The following is a 20,394-nucleotide window of genomic DNA, read 5'->3' as shown; positions in this document are numbered from 1 at the left end:
TCTAGAGGCAGAGACGAATACCTGCGACGGGTTAAAGTGAAGGAAGATGGTGCAGATGGGCAGACAGCTTTCTCCCTGGCCTGAGGTTCAGCCTGGATCATTCAGATCTCATTTATTTCTACTGAATGACATTTCACAGAGGAATGCTACCGTAGTATTTAAGAATAAGGTGTTTGGAGCAAATTAATAATGTGAATGGAAATGAAATGTTGGAGGAACTTTTTGTTTAAAGATCTTATTTATTTATCTTTAGAGAGGGGAATGGAAGGGAAAGAGTGGGAGAGAAACATCGATGTGCGAGAGAAACATGGATCGGTTGCCTCTCACACGTCCCCAACTGGGGACCTGGCCCACAATGCAAGCATGTGCCCTGACCGGGGATCGAACTGGGCAACCTTTCGGTTTGCAGAATGATGCTCAATCCACTGAGCCACCCCAGTCAGAGTGGAGAAGCTCCTTAAATATGTGTTTTCAAGAACTCTTTTAATCTTCAGATATGAAGCACACAGGGACTGTTATCATGGTAATTAGAAATGCGTTGAAGACTGACTCCTTTTCAGTTCATCATTAGACAGACTCCTGCTTCCTTTCTGTGACTTTGAGAAAGTGGGGGAAAGCATGCCTGTGGGAACGCTCTTCAATCAGACAGACTGCACAGTGTATTAATAAATTCGTATGACTACTTTCCCAAAGAACCTATTGCTAGGAGAAATAACTGTTTTTGAAACTTGTCCTCACGACATAGTCTTGAGCACTGCCCTCCCTCCCTAAGCAAAAAGCTTCTTCACTGTCACGCATTTCACGTGTCTGTGCCTGTTTCTCTCTGGGCTGTCACCGGGCCCTTTCCACTTCGTGCCCGGCACTCCCCCAAGTCCACGCCCGTCTCCCCTGCACGCCATTATTGAGTGATGCACTACTTATTTACCTTAACACATGCAATATCCATCAGTAGTAGCTTATTGTTAAAATCCACTTTTGAGGGAGGCTGGTGGCAAGTTTAGCAAGCAATGAGACAACACGATGAGATTCATGTTTTTTCTATGACTGGCAAGGATGATCCTCTCAGGAAGGGTATGTTCCTGGGCATGGCTGGCTTACAAATGGAGATGAATGAGAGACTCACTCTTACAAGAACTGAAGTGGGGATGCAGCCTATAATTTAACAGTCCAGCATCCTGAATGAATACTTCGGTAACAGATGGCCACTAACTCCATGTTTGCCATATTCCAGGCTACCTGCCCCCCATCATAGACTGACAGCAGCCCTGGCTGGGTGGCTCAGTAGGTTGGAGTGTCATCCCATATGCCAAAAGGTTGTGGTTTTGATCCCCAGTCAGGGCACATGCCTAAGTCCCAGTTTGACCCCCAGTCAGGGTGCTTACAAGAAGCAACGGATCAACATTTCTTTCTCACAGCAATGTTTCTCTCTCTCTCTCTCCCTCCCTCCCTTTCTCTCTAAAATCAATAAACATGTCCTTGGTCAAGGATTAAAAAATAAATTAAAAAGTGATGTTTGTTAAAACAAGACTGATAACAGAGTCTTCAAACAAGATTAATTGTAATAGGCCTTAATAAAAAAACAGTTCGGAGGAACTTGATCATTCACTGTTCAGGTTGTATGCACCTGTTCAGGCCCAGTGAAATGGGTAATGCCTCTGAGAAAACAAAATTAGGAATTATGTTGTTGATGAAATTTGCACTGAAAGAAATATATCCTTGAGTGTGGTCACAGAAGTATAACTTTCATAAAACCAGGCCAAAGGGTAAAAAAGCAGGGAGGGGACAGTCATTTTGAGTCCACCTGCTGTTAAACCCTGGACTGTACTCTGTTGGAGATTGTGGGTCCCAAGCAGAATGCAAGGAAATGGTTATGTCCTAATGAGCCAGCTTGCTTCATGATAACAATTTCTGTTTTCCTTGAGAAGTGTTCCCTGACTCTCGATATTGTCCCTCCTTGAGAGACAAAATAGAAAGCTTTTCTTCCCTCAGGGACAGTGGTGGAAGCAAATCTGGGCATTCACAAATGGAAGGGTGTTGGGTCTCCCACAGGCCTCAAGTAGGTGCTTGTTCTGAGCTAGTAATGGAATTTAAATCGTTTGTGTCCTGAGTTACTGAAGTCTAGATGCTGAAAAGTTAACAAAATTGAAAACTCTGGACAAAACCTTCTAACTGGCACCTGTTCCTAGAAACTAGAATAACCTAAGAAGTAAGGGGATGGTGTCAGCTGAGCGCCAGCCTTCCCAGTTCTCTTGACAGATAAGTGACGGTCCGGTCCGTGTGCCTGGGCAAGGGGGCAGTTCAGAGGCTGAGATGGAGGGCACGGAGGGACAGTTTCACCAAGTGACTGGTCTCTGATTCGCTTAAAACGGTGTAAAAAGAGAGAGCGAGCCCCACATAGAACCCCAAGTCACCCCGAGGGCAGTGGGGTTCGGTTTCTCGGGGCAGAAGAAGCCGGCACTTAGCTGGCGCCTCCTGGTCCCTGGCTGCGGGTGGAGTTGCTCATGTGGCTAATTGGTCTCAGAAAGCGAAAGCTTCCAGGGGAGGGCTATGTAATTTCTTAATCTTGGGTTTGCTTTTTTTAATCCTCCAGTTGACGTAGCTTATTTGCTTTGTCACGGTTCTAATGCTGTGTTTGTGCAGAGACACATACCTGTGTTGTCACTTTGTTTCTCTGCCTGCACACACACGCACACGTACACACAGAGGAACACATTGTGTGTCCACAGGATTAAAAAAAATTCTAACACATCGCACTAAGAAATGTTAAAATCTGTAACTGGATACAGACTGACCTTTCTAAGGAAAGTTCAGCAGGACTCACCATCAGCAGATGTTCGCCACCAGCACAGAGCATGAGACCGTTAGTCACCGGTGGAGAACGCACGGGCTGCAGGGCCCGAGGCCAGGCGTATTTATAGGTGAGGGAGTCGAAGCAGCTGCTGGCCGCGGTTGCCCGGTGACCACTGAGGTTAGAACAAACCACCCTTTTAAAAACTTTGTCCCTATGGGATGTTGGCATAATTCACTCACTGAAAAATACTGTTTGGCTTCCATTTCCGATCTCTATCCATTAAAAAGAAAATTAAATAGTATAAAATGATGTACATTTTCTAAAGGCAGTTATGACAGAATCCTCCTAAACATCTTTGGAAATGATTATTGCAATATGAGTTCTTAAGGCGATGGAAAACCTAAAAAGTGACTAGAAAGGGGTGTGTGTGTGTGTGTGTGTTTCAGAGGAGACCACAATGTCTGAAAATGCTTTCCAGTGGATCAAGGTCTCCCAACAAAAACGGAAAAGGTACTCCTTTTCCCCACCACACAAGAAGGTTGGATCCTGGCTGATCTTCCCGATCCAGGCGGACTCAGCCTCAGACTCAGGCCTGCTCTCCGGGGCACCACAGAGGCACCGGAGTCCTGCGGGTCCCCGTGGAGAAGTCACGCAGTGGGGCCTGCGTTTTGCCAGAGGAATTCCACGCAAACTATTGATTTCTGGTTAAGGAAACTTTTGGAATAAATCAGGGACATTTTCTAGTGATCTAATTTTGAAAGCAGTTTAACTGTTCATTTCCAGGGGAAATAAAAAAACTATTTCCTATACATGAAAGTGAGTTTCCAAAATTTTTTGGACCTTTTGTCCATTATTTTATACATATGTGTATTTATAGATATGAAGGAATGCATAGTAATTATTGCCAGTATTTAATGTATAGAAACATTCAGATTAGTGAATAAAACTCATACATAAGGTCACTAAATAACCACTGTTGGTTATCGATATTTTCTTCATTGATACTTGTTCATTGTTTACATTCATTCATTGTTATTATTCATTTGTCTATTCACTGTTCCGTGTGCTTCATGCATGTCAAGCTCTGTTCGCTGCTGAAGCCAGAGCCATGGCTATGAATGCTTTCATGGAATTTAAATTCTAATAGGAAGTCGACATTACAAACATGCACGGACTGCAGTTAATAACTACCACAGTAGAGAGCGCTCTACTGATGGGGTGGGGGCAGCGCAGGTGGAGGGTGCTCACTTGGCCCAGTGCCTGGCCCCCATGGAGAGCCCGGCCCATGGCAGCTGTGACCGTGGCTGTGGTTTGTGCTCTGGGGTCCTTCTGTGGGTGCTGACTCAGAAGCAGCAGAAGTAATAGGGAGAGGGAATGGGAATCTCAACTCCTTCATTTCACCTGGGAACCGAAGCTGCATTTCAGGTAGTTCTGTTTCTGTAGCGTGACCTTCAAGGATTCTGTCTCCGGCCTCCTGTTACGGCTCCGATGCGCTTTCCCATGCATCTTTGCAGTGACTCCCGTGTTCCAGTCCAGAGAGGTCTTACTGCGCCTGCCCTGTGAGCAGTCTCAGCTCCATGTCTTAGTCCATCGTGTATGAGTCTGTGACCTTGAGCAAGACAGTTAATGTGTCTGGGCCTCTGTTTCCTCATCTGTAAGACGAGAGTAATGCACAGCACTTCACTTCTGGGTTCGTTGTAAGGACTGACTAGGAGAGCGAATTTACAGCACAGGGAACGGTGCCTGGCCCCTGGTGTTCACTGTGATGCTTAATTCTTGCTGCCTGAAACCTCCTTAATTTGAATTGTTAGCCAACTGCCTTGACTTGAATTATTCACCCTACTTCCATTCATCCATTCTGCTAAAAATTGTCACCTCAGTAAGACTGATACGAGTCTCTGTGTAATCTTATTCTTATTCTCTGTCACTTTTAGTAATAGTTGTTCCTACCTCCTGCTTTATATTATACAACTCTTCGTTGATTCCCACTGAGAGTGTAGCACTTTATTTCGAGCTGCACATGCCAGAAGCCAAACTGAAACGAACTCAAGGCCAGAAGGGGGAATTGATTCCAGCAAAGGGGGTGTCTATGGCTGGCTTTGCCTCTTGGGGCTGGCAGGACCCAAGAACTGAAACCAGTCATCAAGATTCATTCATAGTCTCTCTCCCTCTCCCCCTCACTGCTCCTCTTCCCTCTTTCTCCATCAACCCACCACTGGTTACCTGTCTCTCATTGGTAATTATCTCCTCAAATCTAAAGCTCAGGAAGTATGTGAAAGCATTTGAGCTTTGATACACTAAAAAAAAAAATCTATTTTTGTGCTTTAAAAATGACTTTCCATTATAAAATGCTTTTTGAATTTTACGTTCACTAGTAAATTCTGAAAAGATGTGTTAGCCTGTGACGTGTACAATAATGAAAAAGTTTCCCCCCATATCCAATCCCCAACTTAGTTTTTAATTTTTTCTCCAATAGCCCTAATTAAATGTCATTTTATAGAAGTGAGCTTCATGTATAATGGAGTGAGAGGAAGAGGGAGGAAGAGATCAGTTAGTTGGGGCCTTGTGCAAACTTTCACTTACTGGTCAGGAGGGTGCCTCAGTCATCTCCAGATCCCCGGAGCCAGGAATGATGAGCGACAGTCACGGACTGCCCTCAACGCATGTTTTTTGAAATCAACGGAAGGGAAGTGGTCCTGAGGGACATCGTTTGTTCTCTGCAGAGATTCATTTGTTTCAGCATTACTTGTGGCTGTGAAAGACACTGGGAGCAAAAGAGATGAAACAGGCTGCCAGCACACGTTCTCTCTTACAGAATCAGTCTATTTCTTAAAGAGCAAGTCACACTCTTTGGTCTTATAGCACCCCCTAATGGACGATGCTGTGTGCTGCATTCTGAAACTAAAGTGCATTCCTGGATGTAAGCCATTAAACAGTACAGAGACTAACATGTCTTTTAATGTAAAATTTAAACAGTGCTTTTGTTTAGTATCTTTTATAAAGAAAAAAATATACACAGTGATTTAAAAAGAAGCAGGAAAGAAAATAAAATCGTTCAGATCCCAGTTGGACACATGAGTTATTTGGTTCATTCCAAAACTCACCTTTTCTTATTCCTACATCTGCCGCAGTTAAATGACTTCAAATCTGATTCTCTCAGAGCTTGCTTTGAGGACTTGTTAGGACCAGAGCAGCATTTAGTATAGGATTCAGTTACTTTGTAACTGAAGCAAAACCCTTCTGAGTACCTGATGTCCTTGAATTTGTGGTTTTCCAGTCTGGTCAGTAGGACCAGCTGTCACTCTGTCCCTGTGTGAGCACAGGGCTCTGTTTCCTCTCGTCCTTCCTATGGCTTGTTTCTCACACAGGCAGTGGTCAGGCAGAGGCCCCAGGGGTCCCCTCTGGTGGTCAGCATCCTCTTTGCAGGCTCCTGTGCTCAGCACACTCAGTCCCGCCAGCTCTGGCCTCCTTGGTCTTCTCTTTGGACTCTGCGTTCCAGCTGCTCCTCTCAGGTAGTCACCACAATGCATCCCTCCTGCTCCGCAGCCGGAAACCCAGGGCAGTGAGCGCTCACTCCTCTCTCGGGGATCGCCGGCCTGCCCTGCACAGGGCCCAGGGTCTTGAAAACCAGTGTTTCACATATTTTGTTTTTTCTTTTTCCTTCCTCTCCCCTCCCTCCTCCCCCTCCCCCCTCCCCCTTCCTTTCCCTTTCCTTCTTCCAGTTGTTTCAGGTGGGAGGGCAAATTAGGTCCCTGATAGACCATCTTGCCCCCAGACAAATTTTCCTATTGTCTTTATTTTTGAAGTGGGGAATTCTCCCTAACTTTCTCGCAGGGTGTTTCTCGAGGTCACTCAGGGTAAGAAACACCTGCCTCAGAAACACCTGGGACACTTATTAAAAATGCAGATTTCTGAGCTTCCCCTCAGCTCTGCTCCACCAGACTCTCTGGAGTCAGGCCCAGATGGCTGCTGTTGAAACAGTGCCCACGGTTAACTCAAGGATTTCCTAGAACAGCAACTTTCAACCCGTGTAGCCGCAGCACCCTGGTGCGCCACTAGAATTTTTAAAACGTGCAGTACCTGACTGTTTAGTCAGGGGCACTGACCCCTTTTCCCTTAGATGTCAAATTAAAAAATAACAACAGCCAGCACAACAATAGCCATCCAGTGTGAATGAGTCAAAACTGTACCTATTTTTTTTTGGTTAGATTGGCAAAAATCTATTTTTGGGTGTGTCACAGAATTTTAGTAATTAGTTTGTGTGTGCCATGAGATGAAACAGGTTGAAAATTGCTCCCCTAGAAGGTTTTGGGCCAGACCCCCTAATGTATATTCTTAAGTGTATTCTAATAGGGACATAGAGGCAGAAAGCAGATGTGTGGGGCTGAAGTTCCACTGGGAGGACAGCGCACCCTTCTGTGAGACGAGGTGAGGCTGCTTGTCCCAGGTGTTGTCTTCCTAATTTATACTCCCTTAGGCAGGAGTGTTTAACCCTTGGTCCAGGGTGGCTGTGAATGCAGCCCAACACAAAATTGTAAATTTACTTAAAACCTTTTTTTAGCTCATCAGTATTCGTTAGTGTTTGTGTATTTAATGTGTGGCCCAAGACGACCTTACTCCTTCCAGTGTGGCCCAGAGACTCCCAAAGGTTGGACACCCCTGTGTGGAGTTTCTTAGGCAGGTAAAACCCTAAATTGGTTCTTTGGTAAATAAATGTCTATCTTGATCATGCAGAATGTTTTTTGTAACACATCTGTCCTTCAGGGTTCGTTCGTTCCTTCCTTCCTTCCTTCCTTCCTTCCTCTCTCTCCCCTCCTTCCCTCCCTCCCTCCCTCCCTCTTTCCCTCCTTTCCTTTCTTTCTTTTTAAAGAAGGATACCATAACTAAATGAATCTGCCAGGACCATAGTTTGGGTGCCTTATTTTTGAAAGTGCCACACAGCTGCAAATCCTTGGGCAAAGCCCATTTGAAGGATGGCATGGCCACGAGGGACATGCGGCTTCCTGCTTGGAGCCACTTCAGCTGGACCCACCGGGAGCGCTGGGTGTGAGGATCACAAGGTGGGAACTCTAGGGGGTCCTTTCCTTGGCTGGAATGGGCAGGAGTTTCACTTCATAGTGAAGACATGAGTGAAAGAGAAAGCTGAAGGGAGGAAGAAAGCAAGCAGGTGAGGCAGGAAAGAAGGATGGGTAGTAAGAAGGACAGCAGATGAACCAAAGAATCTTACTTCTCCTTACCTGGCAAATGCATGTTCTCTCTGCAGCTAAGGAGGGAAAAATAACCCGTGGACTATTAACACTAAAGCCACTATAACCACGTTTCTAGTAACCACCGGATGACCTTCAGTTATACAAGAGTTGTATACTGTTTGGTTAAGAACTTGGTAAAGTTTCACACTGTTTTAAGTCCCCTTTTATGTTCGTTGGACCTCATGGTGCAGGTTGATCAGCGTCAAGGATGGTGGGAAAACAGCCGCACACCATGTAAAAGATCTCTTGTCCAGGCATCGTCCGGGATTCACAGGAGATCCTTTCTGAAAGCTCTCTAGGAAAGCCTAGAATTGCATTCTGGAACAGCTCGGGGGGTGTGTGTGTGTAGATGTCACCTGTATGAAACGTCAGCCAGCCACCGAGCATGACTCTCAGTTTCCACTGAGTGTTGGATCCTGTGCATGCTGGGCTCCTTTTTGCCCGGAGAGGCGTGCCCTACAGGAGGCTGAGTGGAGGTGGGTCCGCCACACCTTATTCCTTCTGAGTCTGGAAAGGAGGAACGTGGAATGCTCTTTCTCATTCTAAATTATAATATTGGGTCTTTTCAAAGAATGTCATTGAATTTATTCATCCTTTAGAGGGCTCACGTTTGAAGGAAAAAGAACTACATCGGAAATTACAAGTCTTGCCTCAGGTCACGGCTCTACCCCAAATTAGCTGAGGAAAGTTGGGTGTCACTTTCCTCGTCTGTAATAATGAGGGAATTTGAAAAGATGACATCAAATGTTCCCACTCATTCTATATTAAATAGCTATATTAATTATAGTATGTATTACATACCTCTATTATCTAATTGAATTGTGGCATCATAAGCTCATGGTAGACTATGTATCGTGGAGGACGATAGAAATGTACACTCCGGCGCAGCTCAGGATTAATCACTGGACGGTTTAAAGCTATCATGAACCTCCCAGAGAGAGACTCGTCAGGGTCCAGGGTTCGTTTGAAGGAGTGTAGAGTGACATCTCTTCTTTGCCCCTTGAGTTCAGATTTTCTTTTTAAATCATACGTATTTCTATTACATTTTATTCAGCACCATCTATACATTTATTGTTAATCACCTACTACTCTTTCAGAATCTATTTGGTTAGAAAATACCTTCAATTTATACACAGTGAATTTCTCATTTGTATTGCTGATTGTAACAATAATTCAAATGCCCATTAGAATTATTCCTAGTTCTTATGTTAATATAAATGTTAGTAACAATGTGATTTATTGTCCCAAAATACTGTCACAAGAAGCTTTTTCTAAAGGGGAGAAGGGGAGAAGTTTAATATAAATGAAAATGTCTTCTTATGACTGTGGAAATTATTCATAAATTGAATATTGTCTTATCTCTTTTTCCCACTTGATGAAATCTGTAGACACAGGAAGGAACGATGCTACAGGTAATCAGTTTTTGCTGGTTTGAAACAGGAATACTAAACACACTGAATAGAATGTGTAGGGGGACTTGATAACTTTTTATTGAATAGAGGAGGAAGGTAATGGATGGATACTGAGGTTTTTCTTCGTATTCATTTGAAGTTCACTGTGAACATAGGTATGGTCCTTAAGTACAAAACAGAAATTTTAGTTATTTCATTGTATTAAACACCTTCAGTTGTATGTCAGCTTTGCTATAGACGTTATCTTCATGCAGATAAGTGAGGTGATTTTAGGGGTTTAGTATTAGACTAGGCTCCTTTTCAATTTTGGAGTAATAACATGTGTGCATATGTGTACTTACTAGACTAATAACAAATGTGTGCAAATGTGGTGTCACTTCGGAGACGTAAGCCCTGAAACCAGTATTAGCAGGGCCCTAAGAAGTGCGGGCTTGAACTGCCACATTCTCATGGTGAGTTAGGGTGGCGAGAATGGAAGTTGAACTTCATGTCATTGTAATTGTAGGCAATGCCCTCTATTCTCTTGTGTCTTCCTCCTGCGGTGACCATCACTAGTGTTTAGCTCACTGAGGTTCCTGGGGGACAATGAGGGCGGGGACACAGTAGGTGCTTGGGACATGCATTGACTCAACAAATGTTGTGATGAGGACGGGGAGTCCCATCACAAGTCTCACAGAGCTTCGTCCAACCTAGTTTACTAGCTACTAGCTACATTCCCAGCTTTGTGCAATGACGCTCCTCGGGGTCACTCTGCTGCGGTCGCACCAGCGGTGCGGAATAGTGCCGTCAGCCCCTTCTCACTGTGGAGCCTCTGTGTATGTCGTATGTTGTTCAGGAACTCTCTGGGTCCTTACGATAAACTCCTGCTTATCCAGATTTTAGCTTCAAGTGACTTTTTCAGAGATGTCCAAACCCAACACCTCTCCCTCAACCTTTCCCCAGTTGCAGCTGGGTAGTTGTGTAGCTGGCCGTTGAGCCTGTGCCTCTGATCTTGGCGTTTGAGCTTTGTGGAGCAGATGCCGGCCTGCTTACCCCTGCACAGCGGGTACCAGAGAGCGTGGCTAACAGGATGCGCTCGGTAAATATGGGCTGAAGCAAATGAACGTCGGATCATCCGAAGTTCAACTAAATTTTTTGTTTTCTTTTTCTCTCTCTTTAGCTGGGAAGTTATCAATTCCAAGCCAGATGAAAGACCCAGGCTCAGCCACTGTATTGCAGAATCATGGATGAATTTCAGCATATTTCTTCAAGAAATGTCTCTTTTCAAACAGCAGAGCCCTGGCAAGGCAAGTTCTGCCCCATTGGAGAATTACTGTGCACTTTAAAATGTGTAGTAAACTTAGAAACAAATGGATTAACTTATTGTATCTGCTTGTGAGTGTTTTCCAATTCAGCTTATCATTTTCTGCAACACAGAAGTTGGCATTAGCAAGATTCAGAAATAGTAGGGCATTAGCATGACAAAAAACGTCAACCTCATATTTTGAAATTGGGTTGGTTTTCTATTTTTTACATATTTATCTAGCTCCTTAACTAAATCGAGTGGTGACTGGTCTTGTCATCCAGACCAAAAAGAAAAAATATCCTACAAAGAATTTCAGTGTCGAGTATTTAGCCTGGTCCCAAAGTTGAAGGGAGAGGAAGTGAACACATAGTCCTTGGGAGGGGCTTTTGGCGATAACGGAGTCTCACTTTTAATCTAAAAAGTGGAGATTCTCACATTACTTGTTTAAGAAATGAAACCTTTGACAAAAAGTTTGCGGTGATTATATAAATGGAATGAGTAGTTTTCCAAGTAGGTTGAAGCCCCGTGGGGAGGAGTCCTAAGTGGTTTGGAAGGGGGCACATGGAGAAGCACGCACACGTGTGTTATCTTTGTGCGTAGAGGCAGCTTCCGCTGCGACCTGAGAGCTGGGGGCAGGTGTGGAGCCATCAGGGCCCTGGCCTCCCTGCATCATGTGTGAGTGTCTCCACCATCCACCTGTAGTTGGAAAGCAGAGCCTAGGAATATCGGCATTTACAGTCTCGTTGTACCAAGTACAGGCACGCTCTTGACTTCAGTACTGGTACTAGATAGTAGAACTATTCTTGGACACATTTTGAACACATTAAAGTAGCAAGGTTGTATATGGATAGACTTTTTAGAGCAGATATCCTTTGGGGGGGGTGCATTTTTTGCCCACTTTATCAAAATGATTGAACATTTGTAGGAGATTCTGACCTTAAAGCTTCATTGGATTGCCTTGATAGGCTCCAGTTAATTAACTTAAGAGGACGACACTACAGATTCAGAGGATAATATGAAGTCTCTTCGCAAGATTGAATTCTGAGTACATCAATGCTTTTATAGACTTGCTTGTTCTTTCAAGTTTTAAGATCTTTCCTCCTCCATCTTACTACTAGAGTGCCACGTTCTTCAAGGGCTCCTGCTACATCAGAAATAGCTGTTAATTTAGTTTCTCAGGTTCATCTTTTTGACCTATTAGTTAATAAAGTAGTTCTCCTTTTGATGAGTTAGTTTATTAACTCCATGCCAAAAAATAAAAAATCAAAGTTAATCTGAATTGCAGACCTCCTTGCTCTTCCTCTTATCAGTTATTGATCAGTTACAAATCCCTTATTTGTGTGGTCTTCAGATTTCCTTATTTTCTTGCTCATCGGTTTAATACTATAATTAAAGCAAAAGAAGATAGTTTATTTTTACGATTAGAGTGTAGAAAATACATGAAGACTTCATCAGAGAATTATTCTATCTTTATCTTTAACATTTTTTAAACAATCTAGAATTGAGGGGGGGTTCATGACTGACGGAAGGAACATAATCGCATTTCACTGTAGGAATTTCATTTCATTCGCAGTTGGTTTCTAAGTGACGTAGCTGGGAGTAGATCTGCTACAGTTATGGGGAGATAGTGATGGCCAGAAGGGTGATCCCAGCAGCTCATCCGCTGTGCAAATTACCGTTAACATTTGCAGAAATGCCTCTAATTTCTGTAATGTGTTTTGCTGTGTTTATGAATTTCCGTGGGCTCACAGAAGTAAGTAGTTTGAACCCGCAGATTTAGTTACCAGGCTGCTTTATATTCAGTGAGTGATCCTGAGTAAAAGAAGTTTCTGGGGGCGTGTAAATCTCCAGTCTCCTGCATCTGGCAGTAATTCAGCCCCAGACATGATTAATGGGAGACAGTGTGCTCTGGGCCAAAATGAGCTTCTGGAACGTCAAAATGATTATTGCCAAGTGTGAAAATGGACTACGGCTGGTTGAGCACTGCAGTTGCTAGCCAGAACTAAGGGCAAGAGAACACTGAAAACCACTGGGCATGATGTAACAGCTCACATACAGATGAGTAACTGGGTGTGCACCCTGTCCTCTGGCCTGCCTTGGTGTTATTATGTGTAACTGTCATGTGTTATTTCTCTGATTTCTAGTTTTGTCTCCTGGTCTGCAGTGTGTGCACCTTTTTTATGATCCTGGGAAGTTACATTCCTGGGGTTATACTCAGCTATCTCCTCCGTAAGTATGGAACATCTGGCTAGTTTGTGTGATGCATGTGGTATCATTTAATGGTCAACGAGACCTTCCATAGTTTGAAAGATGAGGGATGAGTACTTAATTATAAAGAAAGTTGATTATTCTTTAATTTCCACCTGTGCAAATTTTCTCCTTTTCCGAGAGATCTGTTTATATTTGAAAATTGGAGGGATACTTGCCAAAGGCAGGATTATAAGTGGTTGACTATATTGTAAATTATGCTTTAAAATGATGAGTGAGCTATACTCCCCACTCCCAGATACACAAATAGTTTTGCCCTTGTGCATGTTCTGTGGCTCAAAAAATAATTAAAACTACAACAAGATACCATTAACCAGAATAGTTAAAATGAAAAAGACTGATCGTATCATGCTAAAGGCTGTGGGGCGACTGGAATTCTCGTACTATAAGTGGGCATGTAGCATGGTACAGCCACTTTGGACATCAGTTTGGCAGTGTCTGAAAAACGACTGTATGTCCGAGCCATTCCATAATTAAGCGTGTACCCAAGAACAGTGAAAACATTTGTCCCAAAAGACTCGTGCACAGATGTTCACAGCAGCTTTGTCTGTGGTAGCCCCAAAATAGAACACAGTCCATATGTCCATCACCAGATACATGGATAAACAAAGTGTGGTCTGACCATTCAATGGATTGCTACTCGGCACTAAAAAAAATTAATACATGCAGCAATATGGGTAAATCTCAGAATAATTAGATTGAATGGGAGAAGCCACATTTTAAAAAAGTATATGAAGTCTGTCCAGAAAAAATCCAGCCGCTGTTGATATAATAAGAACAGTTTGCGAGACATCGATGTAACCTGGCAGCCAAGGAGAGTGGGCTGGAATGTGCATGTGTGAACGATGGTGACTTCAGTGTTTTAGTCGGTGGGGGCGGTAGACACCATTCAGTGAGCATGTGTACTGTGTGGCTGTCACATTTAAAATGACTGAGCAAGTAGAGCAACGCATCTGTATCAAATTTTGCGTTAAGCTTGAACATTCCTCCATGGAAACTATTTGGATGGTTTAGAAGGCTGCAGCTGTGGGCGACTGGTGGTCGGTAGCTTCATCACAATGATGTGCCTACTCACGCATCAAGCTCTGTGCAGAGTTTTTTGGCGACACCTCAAATCACCCAGGTGACTCAGCCCCTCTACAGCCTAGATTTGGTGCCCTGAGACTTCTGGCCGTTCCCAAACTAAAATCACCTTTGGAAGGGCAGAGATTTCAGACTATTGATGAGATCCAGGAAGATACAATGGGACAGCTGATGGCGATTGGGAGAACTGTGTGAGGTCCCAAGGTGCCCACTTTGAATACTGAGGCGTCGTTGTTCTATGTATAATGTTTCTTGTATCTTGTATCTTCTTCAATAAATGGCTCTATTTTTCTTATTACATAGCTGGATACCTTCAGGACAGACCTTATATACTATATGATTTTATATATATGTCTTTCAAATTAATTTTAGTGACCAAGCAGACCGCTGGTTGCCTGGGGATGAGGTAGGAGAAATCAGGGAAAGGCAGGAGGAAAGAATTAATAGAAACATTCGGAAACCTGAGGGTGGTAGAAATATTCACTGTCTTGTTGTGGTGATGGTTTCTTTGTTGTGTGCATAGGTCAACACACATTAAATTGTACACTTTGTGTATATGCATTTACTACACAGCAACTCTAACTCAAAAATTCTGTAAAAAAAGTATAGATTTCCTGCTTCTCCTGAAAAATACAATTTGGGGCTGCCACCTTTGGATGGTGTGCGCATGCTCCATTTAACTAACCCTCCTATTTCCCTACTTTTCTCACACCAGCTTTTAAAATTCACACATACCACCTTGGCTTCTAGAGGTGTCTGAGTTTGTAGCTCCTAATTAAAAGGTAAATAGGCACATTTCCTAACCACAACAAACAAGTAAATATGAGGAAGACAGTACAAGCTTCAATTCTTTCTGTATTGCTAATGCATGACACAGATGGCAAATGGTCCGAGCTCAAATCTGTTCTCCCGAATAGAATCCATGTAGCATATCAGCCTGTGGGGCTGCCTTGCTCTGCAGGCGAAGGAGAAGAGAGCCGGAGAAGGAGAGTGTAATATGGGCGAGGCGCGATTCAGATGGTTTGCATTCATCTCTTCTGTCCTTCACAACGGCCCCCAAATTGTTATTATCCCAATATATCCCAACGTGAGAGGAAAATAAATAATAACTTTCCCATGGTGCAATGGCATTTAACAAATAAGTTAAACAGTTCCTCTAGGGCTGTTGTTTGGAAAGCACAGAATCTTTGCCTACATTGTGAAGTCAAAAGAATCGAAGGGAGGGAGTTGATCTAATTGTAAGTCTTTGAAAACGGTGGCTGTAAACACGGGGTGTGTGTGCGTATGCAAGTATGCCGAATTAAATGTTTTTATTATAGGGGGGAAGAATTGAAATTATGAGCTTATTTTATAGAAGCATCTCCCTAAGAAAAAAAATCCTACTTGTCAGTAAGGGAACTGAAATATTTTAACGGAATACAAAAAGATGTAGCCTTTTGAAGGAAAGACCACCTGACCCGCACTCTCCTCCTGCTTGTGTTTCAGTACTTTGTGCCTTTTTGTGTCCCCTGTGTAAGTGTAATGATATGGGACAAAAGATATACAGCAAAATCAAGTCAGTACTGCTGAAACTGGATTTCGGAATCGGAGACTATATTAACCAGAAGAAACGTGAGAGATCTGGTAGGTAAAGTTTGACTTCTAGATTCCACAAGGGAAATGAGACATCAACAAGCTAGTATTATGAAATCACCTTCAGAACATTTCAGGGGGTTTTAGCCTTTTTACAGCATATTACTTCAGAAGCTAGTCCCCCCAAGTAACATAGTCTTTTCCTATTTAGATTTTTATTCTTTCCTGAAACTTACAGTGAATTGACTTTTTCATTAAATTGTCAGGGGAGGGAGAGAAAGATTCAACCATTCTGTACATGCTACTCATGATTTACTCACTTTAATTTGTTTTATTTGGGGCCAGGCTATTGCAAAATAAAAATGACACAGGTAAGGACTGAGAGTGTGGGCACTGTGTAAGAGGAATCAAAGGAATGGGAAGGAGAAGAAAATACATAGAGAAAGAACCCGTGTGATCAACTTTCACTTTTTCACTTGTCCTGACCTTGTAGATTCTCAGACTACAGCAAGCATCCTGGTGGCTAGGAAGGCTTATTATAGCACAGATTGCCAGGCCCCACTCTGTCTGAGGTTCTGGTTTAGCTGGTCCAGGGTAGCGCTTGAGAATGTACATTTCCAACAAGTTCCCAGGGGGGCGGAAGATACTGGTTCGGGGACCGCACTGTGAGAACCACTGATGTGGACCATTTCCCTTGGAAATCAGACCCTTGCCGATATGTGAAGCTTGAACCTTTAATTCCGTGGAAGCTCTGGAGAAAATGAGGAATGTGGGTAAGGGTATGTAATGGATAAAATACACTCTGTCTAAGCTGGCTGGGAAACTGAAAGCTTCCAAATCTTTTCTCAACAGAAGCAGACAAAGAAAAAAGTCACAAAGATGACAGTGAATTAGACTTTTCAGCTCTTTGTCCTAAGGTATTTTTTTTGTTGTTGTTTAGTTTTCAATTTGTTCCTGTGTCATTTGACTGTAAATTTATTTACATGCACTAAAGCGGAATGATTTTCCTAATAGACTCCTCCTATTTCTCTAAGATGATGGAACCATTCTGAAAGGAAAATACTCATATGGTTTTTATTATTCTGACATTTTTGGTGTTAGTAGGGCATTTTACAAAGATTTGCCACAGGAGTTCACAGCGTGCCGCTGGCATTTATGTTAACACAGATTAGCCTGCGGGCGGCCGCCAAGGAATTGTCCGTGTCCGACACAGACGTGTCCGAGGTCTCCTGGACTGACAATGGGACCTTCAACCTTTCAGAAGGGTACACGCCGCAGACAGACACTTCCGATGGTGCGTTCACATTTCTCCTTTTCCTGTTGCTATGAGTGTGTGCCCAGAGTTTAACTCTGTCCCCTGCTGCTGGGTGGGTAAACAAAGCGGGTGTGTCTGCAGTGGTCTGCCACTTGGCTGTCAAAATGAGATACTGACACTTGCTACAATGTAGATGAGCCTTGAACACATTAGGCAAAATGGAAGGAGCCAGACACACAAGTCTGTGTAAGTGTGTTTACGTGAATTGTGCAGAATAGGCAAGGCCACGCAGATGCAAAGTGGCTGTGTGGCTGCTGTGGGGCCTGGGGGGAAGGGGAAGGTGGCTGGGAATTACTGTGGATTCCTCCTTCCTTCCAGTTTCTGTTTGGAATGATGAACATGTTCTAGAATTAGATACAGGTGATGATTGTACAGCTTTGTAAATACGTATATTAAAAACCACTGAATTGTACACTTTAAAGAGGTAGATTTTACAGCATGTGGATTATACCTCAAAAGCCACAACTTTTTGATGAGAAAAAAATTTAAGTGAGTCCATATCCAAAATCTGCCTTTATTTTGAAAACAAATAAATATTGACAGTGAACAAAATGAATGTCTGATATATCTAGTGACATAGAGAAAGCTGATGGCAAGTGTGGGAAGAGGGGAAGAGAGAAGCTAATCAGGAATACCCAGGGCTGGTTCTCACCAACAGAGATGGAACTGTAGAGGGCAGACTCCCTGAGTCCGAAGCTGACTCCAGGTTTCTCATGTTTTTCTTCAAAGTGGGTTTAAAAATTTAAAAAAACCTTATTTTTAATAATAAATGCAGGAACACTTTTTCTAGAGAAAGTAGGGACGTGGTGCAGGGTTTGAAAGGAGACAGGTTGGGGGACTCGGGGACCCGAGTGTTAGCTCCCTCTCTAATTAGCTGACTCTGTGTCCTTAAGCAGGTGACAGAATGTGTGTGGACTTCAATTTCTTCATCTTTAAAGTGCATTGGAACAAGAGGATCATTGAGATCCGCGGAAGCACTATAAACTCTCAATATCCAAAGACCTGGAAAACAAACACTTTGTTTTTAAGCATCTCGTTCCAGACTTACACAGTGAAGAGGCAGTAACAACCCAGCGCACAGATGAGACTTCCATAATTAGATTGAATCTTTCAGATCAGTGTTGTAAGGGGTTAACCATTATACTGAAAGATTTCCTATGAAAAGTGAAAAACAATAAAGTCACTGTTTGCCTGTGAACCAGGCATTGCTTTCAAATGTCCTGAATCTTAAAAGTGTTTCTATGTGTATATATATTCAAGACAGGAGTTTGGTTAAAATGGTGTGGTCAATTTCAGCTATATTTATGGGAAGTCAGATGTTTTCATGTGCTCTGAGGTTGGACATGGAAGAGAGGGAGCAATAGCTTCTTCTAATTCATTGCTTTAAGCAAACACAGGTTACAGATACATAGATGGATCTCAATGAATGAAAATGCTAAGACTGGGGAATATTTCATACCTGCTGTTGCAGATACCATGAAACCTCCAGTTGAAATACTTTTTTATATTGTGCTCATACATATCCACATTGGCTTAAGCTAATTTCCTACCCCAGGAACAGGATGAAGTTTTTGTTTATGGTGAACGTTTAAAACTTCAGTCAAAAAGCTTCAAGCTAACATTAGACAGGTTAAATGTTCAGTCATTGAGTACACTGCTTTGTGCTTCCAAGGAAAGTTAAAGATGAGGGGTGGGGCACGTGGTGTTTGTGTGCTTGTGGATAGACAGTGTCGCAGATTCGGGAGGGGTCCAACATGTGTGGTGGAGTTGATGTAAACTTTTACTTTAGCTCTTGCATGTCAAATTCATGCATGTGCTTAAACATGAACTTCTGTTACACATTTCACAGATCTTGACCGACCAAGTGAGGAAGTTTTCTCTCGAGGCCTTTCAGATTTTCCATCTCTAGAAAATGGCATGGGAACAAACGATGAAGAGGAACTAAGCTTCGGCTTGCCCGCGGAGCTCCAGAGAAAGAAGGAACAGTTGGACAGCGGTCCCAGACCCAGCAGAGAGAGGCAGTCAGCAGCTGGTCTCACGCTTGCTCTGAGCAGTGACCAAACCTTTCAACTGATGAGCAACCTGGCGGGGGACGTCATCACAGCGGCGGTGACTGCTGCTATCAAAGACCAGATGGAGGGCGCACAGCAAGCCCTTTCTCAGCCTATGCCCAGCCCAGGGGAGGATGCAGACACTGAAGAAGGGGATGACTTTGAACTCCTCGACCAGTCAGAGCTTGATCAGATTGAGAGTGAACTGGGACTTTCACAAGACCAGGAAGAAGTGCAGCAAAATAAGAAGTCTTCAGGCTTCCTTTCAAATCTACTCGGGGGCCATTAGTCTGGAATCAGCTTGTACGACAGAGCACAGATAAACTACCAAAAAAATTCAAACAAGGGGAAAAAAAGGAAAATATGTTTTTGAACTGTGAGCTTTACTGATTACTTTAGATTATTTTGTCTTATTTTCCCTTCTGCAGTGAATTAATTGAATATGTATCAGCTGACACTGATAGATTGATATCTCTGATAGTTTTTATGTAATGAGCATGGAAATGAAAATATATATATATATACATATATACAGTTGACCCTTGAACAAACGGGTTTGAACTGCACAGGTCCACTTTTTTGTGAATTATTTTCAATAAATACTATAAATGTATTTTCTCTTCCTTATAATTTTCTTAGGCATTTTTTGTTTTTCTAGCTTTCTTTTAAGAATATAGTATATAATACATATACAATATGTGTTGATCAACTGTTTATGTTATCAGTAAGGCTTCTGATCAATGGTAGGCTACTAGTTGTTAAGTTTTGGGGGGAGGCAAAGATATATGTGGAGTTTTGACTGTGCCCCTGACCCCCGCATTGTTCAAGGGTCAATTGTGTGTGTATATACACACACATGCAAACATATACATACATCTATAAACATATACATACATACGATGCTTTCAGAGATGAATTATTAGGGGGTGTTTTTAAAGCAAAATGAAAGTACCAAATTATTGACATCCTTCCATAAAATGACTCCTTATGTTTCCTTTACAATTACTTTTTCAAGCATGCAAAAACAGTTTATTGTAATTCACTGAAATATTAATCATGAATCATGAATACATGCTATATCAGCTCCTTTGTTCTTAATACTTAGAAACAGATGAACCTTTTTGATATTTTGTTGTAAAAAGACAAAAATTATCAGACAGGGCCTCTTTAGTTGAAGGACTTGTGAAATAATGTCAAAATTAATTTCCTAGGGAAAAAATTCTTAAAATATATTTAACTCCTTGGAATAAGCTGGTACATTTCCATGTTGTTTCAGGAGTTGTAGACTTAGGCTTCCTTCTACATGGCCTGCTTTATAGACCGCCAGCTGCAGTCCTGCAGTGGGTGATATTAACCCACCACGAGCAA

The 20,394-nt window shown here is 42.7% G+C and overlaps 1 protein-coding gene across 2 annotated transcripts in view; it reads left to right on the top strand.

Annotated features, from left to right (window-relative positions):
• Positions 1-19,373, top strand: part of RETREG1 (reticulophagy regulator 1) — a 113,351-nt gene extending 93,978 nt beyond the window's left edge. Inside the window, exons 4-9 of one of the 2 annotated variants that reach the window (XM_037063034.1) lie at positions 10,612-10,738; positions 12,882-12,966; positions 15,574-15,711; positions 16,513-16,577; positions 16,828-16,954; positions 18,825-19,373. In XM_037063034.1, coding sequence (XP_036918929.1) covers positions 10,612-10,738; positions 12,882-12,966; positions 15,574-15,711; positions 16,513-16,577; positions 16,828-16,954; positions 18,825-19,315 — 1,033 coding nt within the window. In that variant the 3' untranslated portion in view covers positions 19,316-19,373. The remainder of the gene's footprint in view (positions 1-10,611; positions 10,739-12,881; positions 12,967-15,573; positions 15,712-16,512; positions 16,578-16,827; positions 16,955-18,824) is intronic. The other variant, XM_037063035.1, reaches the window with a different exon arrangement.
• Positions 19,374-20,394: the final 1,021 nt, after the last annotated feature.

Source organism: Sturnira hondurensis, unplaced genomic scaffold (genome assembly GCF_014824575.4).
Source record: "Sturnira hondurensis isolate 20B ecotype Veracruz unplaced genomic scaffold, ASM1482457v3 Scaffold0014384, whole genome shotgun sequence".
Classification (NCBI taxonomy): Eukaryota; Metazoa; Chordata; class Mammalia; order Chiroptera; family Phyllostomidae; genus Sturnira; species Sturnira hondurensis.
Note: the sequence above shows the minus strand (reverse complement) of the source record. Positions and strands in the feature narration are given on the sequence as shown.